Source organism: Poecilia reticulata, linkage group LG10, assembly GCF_000633615.1.
Source record: "Poecilia reticulata strain Guanapo linkage group LG10, Guppy_female_1.0+MT, whole genome shotgun sequence".
NCBI classification, from domain to species: Eukaryota; Metazoa; Chordata; class Actinopteri; order Cyprinodontiformes; family Poeciliidae; genus Poecilia; species Poecilia reticulata.
Genome location: NC_024340.1, coordinates 2,236,177 through 2,249,906, shown reverse-complemented (window position 1 = coordinate 2,249,906; position 13,730 = coordinate 2,236,177). Strand labels below are relative to the sequence as shown.

Sequence of the window (13,730 nt, the reverse complement as noted above, 5' to 3'; positions counted from 1 at the left end):
CAGCCATTTTCACAAAAAAGAAAAATGTCAGTCAGTGAGTGTTTACTGGAGAATGCATTCAAACTTTTTTTTCTGCTGTTTTCTCCACAGCACATTTGTTCTAATTCATTTCGGTTTTACTTTTATTAAGCTAATAGTTAGGCATTTTCCTAACGTAGAGGTCAGACTAAGATCAAGTTTGTCATTTTAGTTTCATACCATCAGAAACGTGTAAAAAAAATAAAAATAATAATAATCAAGTGAAAACGGGGGCTCACCAACATGGCCGACACAAAGGGAGAAATTTTGGATAGGTTTATAGGACATTTCTACAAATTATGAAACAAACAGTAAAAAAAAAAAAAAAAAAAAAGTAGTGGTTATATTATTACCTTAATTTAAAAAAAGAACTTTAATAGTCGCAGCTCTAGTTTGTGATATGTGATTCAGTGTTTTATATCATGTAACGCAGCGTAAGACATTAGGAGCAGACTGGTACAGGTGTAGTTTGCGGCCTCAGACTGTAGTAGGCTACATTATTAATCCAATGCTATGTCTCCTGTGTAGAACAGTAGTCAGACATAACAGTAAAAGCTTTCAGCACGGTGTGGCGTAAGGAGAAGAGAAGCTCCTTCCCTTTCTTGTTCTCTGTTTCTCTCAGACAGACACACAACATCGCATCGTGAAAACAACAAAGGCTTCCATCAACAGCCGCAGCTTCTCTAAACTGTGTTTCGGTTGCGATCCCTGCTTCATATCGAATGTTATCGTTCGGGTTATTTTACACAGGCGACACCTTGACGTCTCAGCAGGAAGGAACGACTATTTTTAGGGCTGTATTAAAAACTATGCTGGGAAACTATAAAAAGGGGCACCTAAAGTGAGATCTAATAGGATCTCGGCCATTGTTCCAGTTTAAAGATAAACACCCTGTTCAGCTGCGTTTCAGGCTATAAAACTGTTTGTTTTCTGTCCAGAGAGGAAATGACAGCTGATTCATCTCCTGCCTTGTTTTCCTGGAGTATCTAGTTTGGTTTTCATTGTTATTCTGGAAGCGACACGCCGTAGTGAGAACTGTCACCTCTTAACCTGACGGCCTCTGGTGTAAATCTGAGTTTTCTCAGCTTCATCCCAGTCAGTTAAGCTGCTAATTATAAATCAAGTTAATATGGTTCTGTACGCGTTGGAGGATTGGCCAGGGAGCCTTCATGACCCTGAACCATGGTTATATAATAGTTTTGGATTTTTCATCATAATTTAGAGGTATTTTGTTGTGACTTTTTGTTTGTCTAATTCAGTTAGTTTTAATTCGTTTTTAGAGTGGGTTTGCCTGTTCTTATTAGTTAAATATTGTTAAGTTTTGGTGTAGTTTCAGACATTTTAGCTTGTTCATACGTTTGTTCATTTTTAGGTGCAGAATTCCAAAAAGATCAAAGTATTGTATTGCGATTTCATAATGAATACTCAACGGAAGATGCAATTTTCAAAAGAATATATTCAGTTTCACATGAGTTTGAAACATTAATGTAGATCCATGAACACGAAAACGAAAGACTTTATATGCATAATTTCAGTACGCCTCAGTTAGTTTTACAAACACACAACATAATTCCAGTTAGCTACACTTGTTTTCCCCATTAATTGCCATTTCTCTTTATTCCAGTTAACAAAAGCGTTTTCTCCGTTTTCTCACTGTTTTAGCTAGCAGTTAATAACCTTGTCCTGGATGGAAAAAATCCTAAATTTAAAGGGATAAATTATCATTTGGAGTGCACAAACACCCTGGAAGGGAGAGACTGAAGAAATTAGAGGGAAAAAAAGAGAGAAGAGGTCGAGATCTCTGGTTGTGGTGTCACTTGGGAACTAAATGTTCCCAAATGTGAATTGTTGTGTTTTTTTCTCTCACTATTTAAAGTATGCGTGACGCCGTGTTTTATTATCGTCGGCTGTATGATTTGTCCTTCTAATCAGCTGGATATCCTCTTTCCTGCTTCTTGCACAGTCTCATTAATGTTTCATCTGAGCGGCACTGTTTGTATCCATCTTTACAAGTTTAAAAGGCCGCAATGCATACAAGCGGGCCCCGCTGCTGAGTGGCACCTGCCCATGTTCTCAACGCTTCCAAACAAAACCTGGGTAGTTTGAATAATTTTGTCTGCATGTCTTCATTAAAGAAAACAACCTTACAGATCCTGAGGGTATATTGATGATTTATTATTTATTTGCTTACTTTAAAAAATAAAAATAGAAATGGAAGAAAAATGTTGACGTTCTCCAGCAAAATAATGATTTGTAAAGTCGGTTTTTTAGCAAAAGGTCGTGCGACCGAGACCTCTTCTGAAACAGCAGAAACAGATGGGTGGAGAGGGAGGACTGAGAAAAAGAGGAAGCCCATCCTGTTGTTCTATATTTACTCCGATCCCAGTAGTAGCCGCGTCTCTGTGCAGCCTTGTCAGCCAGAGCAAAGGCCCAGGCGGTTCAGCCCGATAAGGAGTCTCTGTGTCTGGCTTTGCTGCTCCCAACAGAGACAAAGTCGACGTTATTTAACAGACCAGGTTTGAAACCGCACGGTTTGACGTTGAACTTTACGGGCCAGGGTTTTAAAAGATATGTTCAGGTCCGACACGTTGTGAAACAACAATAAAGGTAAAAAAAAAAAAAAATTGAGAAAGAGACTGACAGCGCTGCTTTGGCTGGAATAATACTCTAACCCGTAAGCGTTGCAGCTCTCTCTCTCTCTCCCTTTCTCTCTCTCTCTCGTTTTCATGTGGAAACCTAGCAGGAAGTGTTTGTGGTAAAATGAGATTGGGAGCAAGAGCTGTGTGAGAAAAAAACATCGATATGCTGCGATGTTTTCCTCTTACTGTGAGAGAGAACATCATGTTGAGATCAGCCTCGGTGGGGAAATTTTTTTATTATTTTTTTATCCCACCACAAATTACTTTAGTACATACCCCCCCCCCACCTCACTTTTCTGAATCGTACTTTACGTTGAAAGCGTTTTCTTCCAGGTGGATTTGTTCCCCATTTGGCTCACCTTGACCAGAGTCATTGCTAAACGGAGGTGAGAACAAGCCATGGGACGCGGCTTATGTTTGACCGTAAACATTACAAATCCTGGACGTCAGTTTGTATTTGCTAAACATGACATGGTGTTTGCATTCTTCCTTTATTACAGATCAGTGCCAGATGTTTCTATTGGAACGATTCCCACTGCTTATAACTGCATACAATCTGCACATTCAGGCACCCGGTGAAACGCTTCACCCCGAGAATAATCAGTCTGGAGAGACACAGCAAGGGTTCTCTCATTATTCTTTCAAAATGTAATATTGTGAGGAGTAAAATTCAATCAAATTGTTTTATCATCCATATCCATAAACAGCAGTGATGGCTTTGGTGCAAAATGTAATTGCAATCTGTACACTTCTTACTTTTTGTTCTGCAGATAAAGATGCAAGTAAACAAATGTTTCAACAAAATCAAGTACCTCGTATCAACGAGGAACTAATAACTGAACGTCAAGTTATACAGTCGAGCACAAAATGATGTATACATCCAGCAGATTTGGGTTGAAAATGATCTGCTAATTGTGCCGAGCTGTTTCTTCAGGCTGAAAGTGAGATGAACATTTTTGGAGAGACTCAACCAGAGCCCCGACTTGAATCTGATGGAGAACCCACCAACCTAATTGTTAGGGAGACGGCAACCGCAGAAAATTGGAGCTCAGAAGTTGTCACAATAACAGTAAAATGGTAAAGACAATAAACATTTTTTTTTTTTTGATTACTCAAAATGATGAGCGCACGTATCCACCCACAGGTGGTTCAGGCTGCTTGTTCAATGATGTGGGGGATAGTTTTATTGGTTCCCCTTCAGCTTCAGGTTCACACTGGATGATTACTGAGCTTTAATCCATGGTCTGTTGTCCAGTGTAACACATTCACCGACTGCCAATTAAAAGTTCCCACAACCAAAGACGACCTATAAAAACTATCTAGCGGTGCTTAAAAGTCCTGCTGCTGCAATGGTTGCTGCCTCCTGATCCTCCTCTTCTTTTCAACATCTTACTTTGAAACACAAATTAACATCTATTGCTGTGTATTTATCTATGAACTGACATGTCTTTTGGATATGTCTGACAGGATGGTGCTGTATGCACAATCTTCCATTTTTAAAACCAATACACAACGTGCAAGGCTTTAATATTGTTATTAAATGTCCATCATTTTTATGTCCACAATCCACACAAAAACTCAAAAGGCTGTTAAAATGGTTTCCTGAACATGAACCTGAGTTTACTGCGCCTCCACTATTGCCTGATTTCAATCCAACGGCGTTTCCTTTGGATGTAGTGAAACAGGAGATTGGCTTCATGGATGTGCAGCCGACAAATCTACAGCTGTTAGGTCGATACACATCAAAATCTTCGGGGAGGTTATTCAAACCAAAGTAGTTTTGAGGGAAAATGACGGAAACCAAAGTGTTTGTGTGACCTTATATTATTGATCTCTTTACTATCTTTGAACAGCATCCACATTTTTTTAAAAGCAGGATTCCACTGGGGCTTTCAGAACTTTTCTTGATGATCACCTATATAAGGGGAAATGCATGTTTATGGCAATACAACTTTCCCCAGACACAATTCTATCACAAAATTAATTCCTAGTAACACCAATCCACTTCGCAAATCAGTTCTTGTTTGCTCTTCTTGCATAGCACTGCTCAGCTAGTCAAAAAGACTATAATGTGAAGTAGATTGTGGTTTTTTTTAATCATTAGATAAGACTGCAACGCTAGCTGAAATAACCACATTATGTTACCCAGATGCTATCATCAATTTTATCTGGTTAAATTTTGCTGGAACAGCATATTCTGCTGGTTAAAGCTGAAACGGAGCAGACATGTGCACAAATGTGTCAAGTACGTGCGGAGTGTTTGTCCCCGGCGGTGTGTTCAAGGTCGGGACTATCCTGAGGAATGCCTTCAGAGCTCTGAGTTGTCTGTCTGTCTGTCTGTCTGTCAGGCTAGCAACAACACAGCGGGACTTATGATAACAGAACACATGCACACCAGCATGCAAACCCTGCGTAAGTCGCGCATCCACGGCCCGCTTTGTCAGAGCAATGACAGAAGTCCCCCGCCTCCAGGCACCGGTGCCACAAACTGCTCCTTTTATAAATTAATCACCCAGTGCATTAGAGAAACAATGCACGAAGACACTTGTTCGAGTCCCTGCCATCAGCTGCAGTGATAAAATCTGAACAAATTTCTCTAAAACAAATAATGGAATAATGGAACTGATGGGGTTTCTGTCACCAGGAGCAACAAACGGAAGCAGGAAGACGAGGAAACCGACGCAGGAGTGGGAGCAACCTGAAAAACGGCGAGGTGTCACTAAGGTGTTTCATGACTCAAACGGAAACCGCTGTCAGAAAAGTTTAAGACTTAATCCGTCACAGCAGAACCGACAGGATTGATGTGAAACAGGAGTGGGGGGGGACGAGTACACCTAGGACAAAACATCGATGAAACCGTTTTAGAACTTTATTTTACACTTAATGGGTCAAAGGAAAGGCTGACAAAAGGTTGATCCTGCGCCTCCTCAGAGACTGGACCCAGGTGAATCAAAGTGATGCAGGCACAATATTCCTCATAATGGCCCAGATAAACAAAAAGAAAACACACACACACGTCTACTGTCTAGTACACCGCTTATGCAATGCATTTTCCACCAACATGGTAAATGCACACTCATCTTCCCTGGGGTGAACTCTGCTCAGCTGGAAACAGCAGACAAGAAAAAAAAAATTATCATAATGTACTGACCAGCCTCAGAAGGATTTTAAAAGTCAGTTCGAAGTAACCCCGGGTCACGCAAGTAATTGCATGACTTCGCGCTGAAGAAAAAACAAATAGTGCACAGAGGAGATGGTGTGTGCCTCCTTTACTCATCACATTTCCAGGGTCATCTGCTGTGTCATCATCACACTCTGCCAGCCTCCAGCACACAGGACATCAACAAACCTCTCTCGCTTTCTGCTTTCTGACTCCGACTGTTTCGTAACGGCCGCGCACAAAGAGAGCAGCGCCGGATCATGTTACTGTGGCTGAGCACTAAGATCCGTGGTCCGTGATCTATCCCTCTCTCCTATTATACCCATCCCTGATGGCACACAGAGGGATTGAGAGTCAGACAGTGAGTTAAGGGGATGGCAGAGGCTGAGGCAAGAAAGAAGGGTTTCTTGTCAGCTTCCCTTCGTCACATCCAGCTTTGACGCGATAACGTTTCTGATATTACTCCACATCATCAGAACAATTTGACATTGACTTTAAAAGATAAAAATTCCACTTTTAAAAAAGAAGAATTATCCTTACGCTGTTATTTTAAAATTTTTTTGCAAACTAAGGCATTACATAATGACCGATCTCGTCGTAATAGCATCAACGTTTTGAACATTTTGTCTTTCAAGTTGATGTGTGAAGCAGGGGAAATGGGTAAATGCAGCCCAATGTGGCCACATTTACCAGAAAAAGCGACTGTAGATCGACTGTAGATGTAGCTGAAGAGGTTCATACTGACTTAGATAAAAAAAAACAAAAAATAAACGGTAGACAGAATAAGCAAGGCTTCACAACTGCATCACAACTTGGGGACTCCTGTCCACCACCCAAAACTCTCCAACGATGGGAACGTAAGCACCAGAACGAGGCTACGGAAATATGAAACATGGTGGCCTGGTCTCATAAATCCTATTTTTTTTTACATCACCTGGATTAGCAAGTGCATGTGCTTCACTTACCTGAAAAACACACAGCACCATGATTAAGAAAAGTAATGCTTTGGGCAATATTCTTGTGGGAATAGTACGATCTATAATATAGATGGTAGAATGGTAGTAAACAATGAAATTAGTTGTTGGTACATGGTAGCATAACATTCATATAGATGCTATATGAATGTTATATTGACCATACTGACCTTGAACATCCATTCATGGAAACTGTATGTCCTGATCGGCATGCTTCCTTTCAGCAAAGATTGTTCAGAAATGGTTTGCGGAGCACAGTGAGCTGCAGCTGATAACATGTGTTAAAACCAATCGAGCTATGCTGTGCTGCAGACAAGGGTGATATACAGAAAACGCAAACCTTTTGGTCTAATTATTATTATTATTATTATTATTATTATTATTATTATTATTGTCTCAACAGGCAAAAAAACCCCAAAACAAACGGACTATTTTTGTTGGATTCTATTTAAAAACAGTCAAACTGCACCACAGAGGTTGAAGCTGAACTTTTTATTGTTTTTTTTTTTACGTTACTTGTTGAAATTGTTTTTTTTTAATTCTGAAATTGTGTACTGTGCTGTGCTTTCTTCATATAATCCTTCTAGGGTGGCAGACTTCCTTGCAGTCATTTGATCTTATCCCGAATGATGATTCTTCAGGGTTTTTTGAAATCTTTCAAAGTTTTTCCTTTAAACTTTTGCTGCTTCTTCTTCCTCTTTCAGTCTAAATTTTCAAAACTTCTGGGGAGATATTACTCAAGGTTCCTGTAAAGGTGTCTGAAGAAAGACTGATTCTTTAAGAACCCGGCATAAAGACATTATTTTAAAAAAAAACCAACAACATTGGTACCCAACTTTACGTAATCTATTTTACATATACGTATGTAGAATTTAAGCACTATCTATTTGATATTAGTAACTATAGAAAAGGGAAATCATTTTGGAGAAGAGAAAACAAAATAGTACTATAAACATAACTTGGATTTCTTTGTATGTTGCATCAAATCATACAAATAGTTAACGTGCTTGTATTTTGCAATACCAAAATGTATTCTGAGTACCACTAAGAGCAACCCATGTAGCAACCCAGATGGTGCTTCTACCACGGTTTGAGAACCATACACCGAGGACTTGATTCTTTGTATAAAAATATAACATACAGTTCATAAATAGGTCAGGATACCGGGGGCTTTGAGTATGACCACAACTTACTGGTATTCAGTGTCTTACTTCCTGTGCCAAAGGGCTGAAGCAGAAGGGCAGAGCATGCACAGGAAGGAAGAAGGGCAACCATCCAAAGCTAAATAATGCAATGCTTTAGTCTCCATGTTATGACCTAGTAAATGGCTGGTTATACAAAGACTCAGACCCCTCATGGGCCACATCTGACAGCACAATCAGCAAGATGAATTGACCAGCAAGAATGAGAAGTCATTTAAGCTTCTGCTATCGAGGTGGGGACTTTCAACATTACAAGTCTGTGTAACTCCTGGGAAAACACGCCGTCATGTTTCAGGGCACTACACATTCTGAACTGCATGAATAAGGAAAGGAGCTATCTCTAAACAAAGCAGGCACTGCTTAAAACAAGGTTTAGAAAAATAAAATGTGGGGCACTGCGTGGTGTAGAGGTAGAGCGAGCGTGCTGTATGAAGAGGCTACTGTCCTCAACGCAGCCATTCTGTGTTCATTCCTGACCCAGAGACCTTTGCTGTGTGTCGTCCTCCCTTCTCTCTCTGTACAATTCTTATCTACCTCTAGTGCTAAATAATCTAAAAAAATTAAAAAAAAGATAATCCTCTTAATGAGACATGAGAAACTGTACTGAAATGATCAGAACTGTCTCTGGGTGTATGGGGCAAAAAGTAATTATTCACTGAGCTTCCCTTTCCCTGCAGGTCAGCTGGCAAAAGAAAAGCTTTTCGCCACTTTTACCTGAATAAAAGGGTTGAATTACCTCTTTGGTGTGTCAGCAAGATTTCCAAAAACCTGTTCATTAACCATTTATTTGATTCAGGCGTGTTGGAGCACTGATGCATCCAAAAATCGCAGAACAGAGGCACTTGAGGACAGGAGTTGCTGACCCTTGCTATGAACATTTGGACTCCAAGAAAATTGTACTTACAAGACTAGTATTACAGATAAAATCAATATACTGGCTCTTTGATGCTGTTCGCACTGTCATATTCTGGTTTAAACGAGATACTAGTTACTCAACAAGCTGTGGCAGTCGCAAGTCTCCACTTTCCACTGTTCGTTTGTGAGTCAGAAACTGAAAAGTTTAAGTGCCACTGCTATGGGTTGCACATTTCTAATTTTAACATCATAATAATTCAGAATTATTCTGTTTTTAACAGAATAATGCCCCCTCACACATCAGGAGGAAGATGTAATTATTTCATGTTATACATTTTTTGTTTTAATCTTTTGCCTAAATGCCAAGCTTATAACACCTTAAGAATCTCACACAGACCAATGCCTGTAAGGCTGAAGGATAAAGGGGTTAGGAGGCCAAGGGGGTAGGTGTCATGCAACTCCATAAACTGAGTTTCTGTATTCTTGACATACTATGAATATGTGTTAACAGCAAAATTTATCCTACACCACACAGGTTCACAATCAGAAAAAAATAAAACTGCAGTTATTTGCATCAGAAATGTTTACCTTCTCCCCTTTGGCGTTATAAAAAAAAAAAAAAAAAAACACAACACAACTTAATGCACTACGACACATCTGCAATAGGCAATGCCAGTACAACTTCTCCACACGCATGTCTCGGGGACACCCAATTATGTCACTCGCACAAATTAAGCAACTCATGGAACCGTGGAAGCCCCCCTAAAGGGGTCCCACCCTACCTTCGGTGTGGCAAGTGGAGGACAGGATGGTGCTCGGAGGGCGGAAGAGGTACGGGAGGTAACGGGAAAAACATTTCATCTTCTCCGGTGCTTGCCGTCGGGTGAAGAGCGCTGCGTTGCGGGCTCCACATCCGCACTGCTGCCGCGACGGCCAGCCAGAGACGAACCCAGGAGGTGCGGGAGGGGAAAGAGGCTGTTATGTCCGCGGCGGTGCAGGGGGGCTATGACAGCATCTCTCCGGTTCGGGTAGAACTGCGCTCCGACCGGTGGGGAGAGCAAAGCCGAGTTGTTTAAGCAGGACACTAGGGGTTCGCTTCTGTCCTGACAGCTGAGGAGGTCAGTGCTTGTGTGGTCTGTGGGTGAAAGCAGCCTCTGCTGTTTGCTTGTCAGCTGCTTCGAGTGGGGAGAGCAACTGCAGCTGATTACAGAGATCGAACAGCGAGATATGACACACTGTGACGAACAGCGGCATGAACTGGGTGAATCATAAACAAAACTTGTTTGCTGAGCAGGTTATCGATTAATTAGGTTTGGCGCCACCTTGTGACAATTTTATTTATATTAACCGAACTTGTAACGTGGCATGAATAAAAAGCATATGAGAGAATATGCTTTATGTCGTGCAGAGTCAAAAAATTACTTTAATTCGTAATAGTACAAAAATGTAAGAAAAATAAATAAATAACTTGAAAAGTTTTCAAATGACCTTTCAAGCCAAACTGTAATAACTATAAATATTCACGGAAGCAGCGCAGATGTCAATACTAGAAGTAGGTGGTCTTTAATTTTGTTTACGTGCATTATTTTTACATGAGCCTGCACATCTCGCGAGACTTTACTTTGAACTAATGTAGGCGGAAGTACATTGCAGGTCTCTTTTCCGCCGGCCATAGAGGAGCAAAGGCAGGGTAAGGATTCCTGTCAGCGAAATTCACCAAAGTTATCAACATCCATCCTCCATATAATGTTGCTGTGTCGCAATAAACACACAGTAACACAATGTAAACATGAAAACTAATAAATCACCGATATTATTGATGTAATTTAAGTGGTAGATTATGATATTTGGACAAACTATGTGGGCTCCCTGCTAGCTACGGCTGTATCCGCATGCCTCTATCCGCTGTAGTTGAACGACTTCATTTCGGGTGAAATTCTGTGAGTTTTATAGTTTCACGAGTTCTGTCATCTAATTCTAATAAGTTTCCGTCTTTATGAAATAACCTAATTTCCGCTTTAGCTTGTAGTTGGACCTTCGGAGCGCCGTTAGCTACTTTAGCATGTAGCTTTACCCTGTGAGGACTACGCTAGCTTGTATGCAAACAGTTGCTCTACATCTGTGTGCAACAAAACTTCATATTGGCCACCATAATTATTTGCAGGCTCTATACTGAATATGTTTGAGAGCCCTGGAGCTACAAGTGCCGTTTTCTAATGGAACTGTGAGCTTTGCAGTTTCTTAATAAAGCATGTTTGTTTCACTCCACAGCATCATGAAGCTTAACCCATTTGTAACATCCTCCCGTCGCAAGAACCGCAAGAGGCACTTCAATGCCCCCTCACACATCAGGAGGAAGATCATGTCTTCCCCGCTGTCCAAGGAGCTCCGCCAGAAGTACAACGTGAGGTCCATGCCTATCCGCAAAGACGACGAAGTGCAGGTAATGTGGTAACGAGAGTTAAAGAGTTCTGGTCGAGATGATGAAGTTTGATCACAGTGTAGCTGAGCCAGTGATGCTTTTGCTCCCAGGTTGTCCGTGGACATTACAAAGGGCAGCAGATCGGCAAGGTGGTGCAGGTCTACAGGAAGAAGTACGTCATCTACATCGAGCGTGTGCAGAGAGAGAAGGCCAACGGAACCACAGTCCATGTCGGCATCCATCCCAGCAAGGTGAGACACATTTCCAAAGGTCCTCTGCTTGGAACGTGTTAAAAGTGAGCTGTGTAGGGCCGTGTGATGATGTATGTACAGATTGTTTGAATGTGTGGGCTTGTCAGGCGATTGCTCTGAGAGCTACTGTCTAGTACTTCATTGGTTTAATTATTTCAGCGTTCCAGAAATATGGCAAAAAGGATTTGCAAGTGGAGGGAGTGAGCTTTGTTGTGATGGTCTCAAATAACAAAATTGTCTAATGGTGAAAACCTGATTGGATGAATCTGTCAAACTGATGTAGTTTGTTGTAATTATTACAGGGTTCATACACAATTTTAAAGAGTGGGATTTCTTTTTTTATCACTTTCCAAGTTTGAAAAACATGTTCAATCACATCTGTGCCACGTGATAATTTCAGTTGGAACATTTTAGCCTGTAGTATTTTAATTTTCAAGTGTATATCAGGCTTGCAGGGGAAAGTTGAAATGACCAAATGTGTAGAAACTCTGCCGTTAGCGCTCATTAATTGGGCTGTAAAAAGCGTTTGCTCCATTTACATTGTTGACATTAGTTTGCTTCAAGCATTCAAATTCAATTAGCCTGGGTACCTGTTGGAATAATTAAAAGCTCAACAGCCTTCTGTGTTATAAAACTGTTTATGTGGAAGTTACTGCCAGAGATTAAGTCAAGAATTTGTGTCCCGTGTGTTGCACATGTTGACAACAGTCTTACGCTTTTCAGTGTGTCATGTAAATCTAAGGCTTTTAGTGTTTGACTCTTAGTATTATGTGGCTGTGTGGGGAAAAAAATAAAGGAAAAAATCAGGTGGGCATGAAGGATAGAGTGCAATTTTTATTGCTTCCATTTAAACCTTTAATGTTTTTATTATTTAATTTATCTAATGCCTGTGTAACTTTTATCTTTTCGTATGATACAATTCACTTAAAGATTATTTGTTATTTAGATTTATTTATTTATTCTATTAGATTATTGTTATTGTTATTACAGTCTCAAAACCATAAATCGGTTAACATGACAGCTTGTCCTGCTGTGTGTAAGTTTCTCAGCTTTGTGCATGTTTGTATTGACACTGAACTGACCCAGAGCTGCATTTATTATGAGGATTAGCAGTGGAGATCAGAGCTGTTTCCTTTGTCATTAATACAGAAACGTGAGTGAAATGTGCTACTGACTACTCATAAATATTTTGCGTAAAACTTTCCTCTGTCAAACATTAGCAAGTTTTCCTTAAATGTTTAAATCAGGAGTGAAAATGGCAAATTTCCAGATAGTCTTAACTGTCCTTTTAAAATTATTGTTTTAATTCATCTGTTTATCAAATTCTTTGTAAATATGAGTGCATCCAAATTAAACAGTTATTGGACTGCATGTTGAACCACAATTTAAAGATTTTAAAAACTCAAGACTTAACTTGCACTACAAGCGTATTGAGCAGCAGGGATACCTCGCCATCAGTAGTTCACAAACTTGTCTACACATCTTTGACCTTTTCCTGGTGTTATTGTGGAAAAGTTCTCACAGTATGGGTATAGATTGAGTGTTATTTTATATGTTTGTTTACAAAGCTTAAAAATTTATTTGAAAGCATAAGAAATCAGAGGTTGCACCTTGGGTGTTTTGTAGAGTTCTATGTAATTCTGCATCTAAAGCTGTCTTCAAAGAATATGTGTTTATTTTACATTTAGTTGCATCCAGTTAAAAGTACATAGTTAATGAATAAACACATTTTTGTGCTTAAACGAATTAAAGCGGCGTAGAACTATGGTGGGGTAGGTTGACGTCACTGAAACATTACTTTAAATATTTCTGCAGTTACTTTGTTTTTTGAGCACTTTATCCAAATCTTTATGTATATTTCTGTCTCTTTCTGGTTATTAAATGAAGCTTTGCATTGTTTTTGATACTGCTTTCAAAATTACATATTTGCTGATGATACACAGCCAAGGGATATTTTGTTGTTCTGTGGGCTCTTAATGTTTGCAGTGAGACATAATGCTTACCAAGTCATGTTTTTGTTTTTCCAGGTGGTCATCACTAGGCTAAAGCTCGATAAGGATCGCAAGAAGATCCTTGAGCGCAAAGCCAAGTCTCGCGCTGTTGGGAAGGACAAGGGCAAATACAAGGAGGAGACCATCGAGAAGATGCAGGAGTGAAAATGATCTTTTGCTATTAATAAACTGTATAATTGGATATGTTGTTTGGAGTT

At 40.0% G+C, this 13,730-nt stretch overlaps 2 protein-coding genes across 2 annotated transcripts in view; one reads left to right on the top strand and one right to left on the bottom strand.

The window, feature by feature from the left end:
* Positions 1-9,965, bottom strand: part of LOC103470873 (serine/threonine-protein phosphatase 2A 55 kDa regulatory subunit B beta isoform) — a 53,018-nt gene extending 43,053 nt beyond the window's left edge. Inside the window, exon 1 of the mRNA XM_008419555.1 lies at positions 9,631-9,965. Coding sequence (XP_008417777.1) covers positions 9,631-9,709 — 79 coding nt within the window. The 5' untranslated portion in view covers positions 9,710-9,965. The remainder of the gene's footprint in view (positions 1-9,630) is intronic.
* A 469-nt stretch (positions 9,966-10,434) lies between these two features.
* Positions 10,435-13,714, top strand: rpl26 (ribosomal protein L26). Its single transcript, XM_008419554.1, has 4 exons — positions 10,435-10,538; positions 11,120-11,291; positions 11,381-11,521; positions 13,549-13,714. The coding sequence occupies exons 2-4, from the start codon at positions 11,124-11,126 to the stop codon at positions 13,675-13,677; spliced, it is 438 nt and encodes a 145-aa protein (XP_008417776.1). The 5' UTR covers positions 10,435-10,538; positions 11,120-11,123; the 3' UTR covers positions 13,678-13,714.
* Positions 13,715-13,730: the final 16 nt, after the last annotated feature.

Excerpts from the sequence above, each read along its gene's own strand:
- rpl26 (XM_008419554.1), top strand. The coding sequence starts at position 11,124 with ATGAAGCTTAACCCATTTGTAACATCCTCCCGTCGCAAGAACCGCAAG. Across the intron at positions 11,292-11,380 it reads GCAAAGACGACGAAGTGCAG|GTTGTCCGTGGACATTACAA; the intron begins GTAATGTGGTAA and ends TTTTGCTCCCAG. Across the intron at positions 11,522-13,548 it reads TCGGCATCCATCCCAGCAAG|GTGGTCATCACTAGGCTAAA; the intron begins GTGAGACACATT and ends TTGTTTTTCCAG.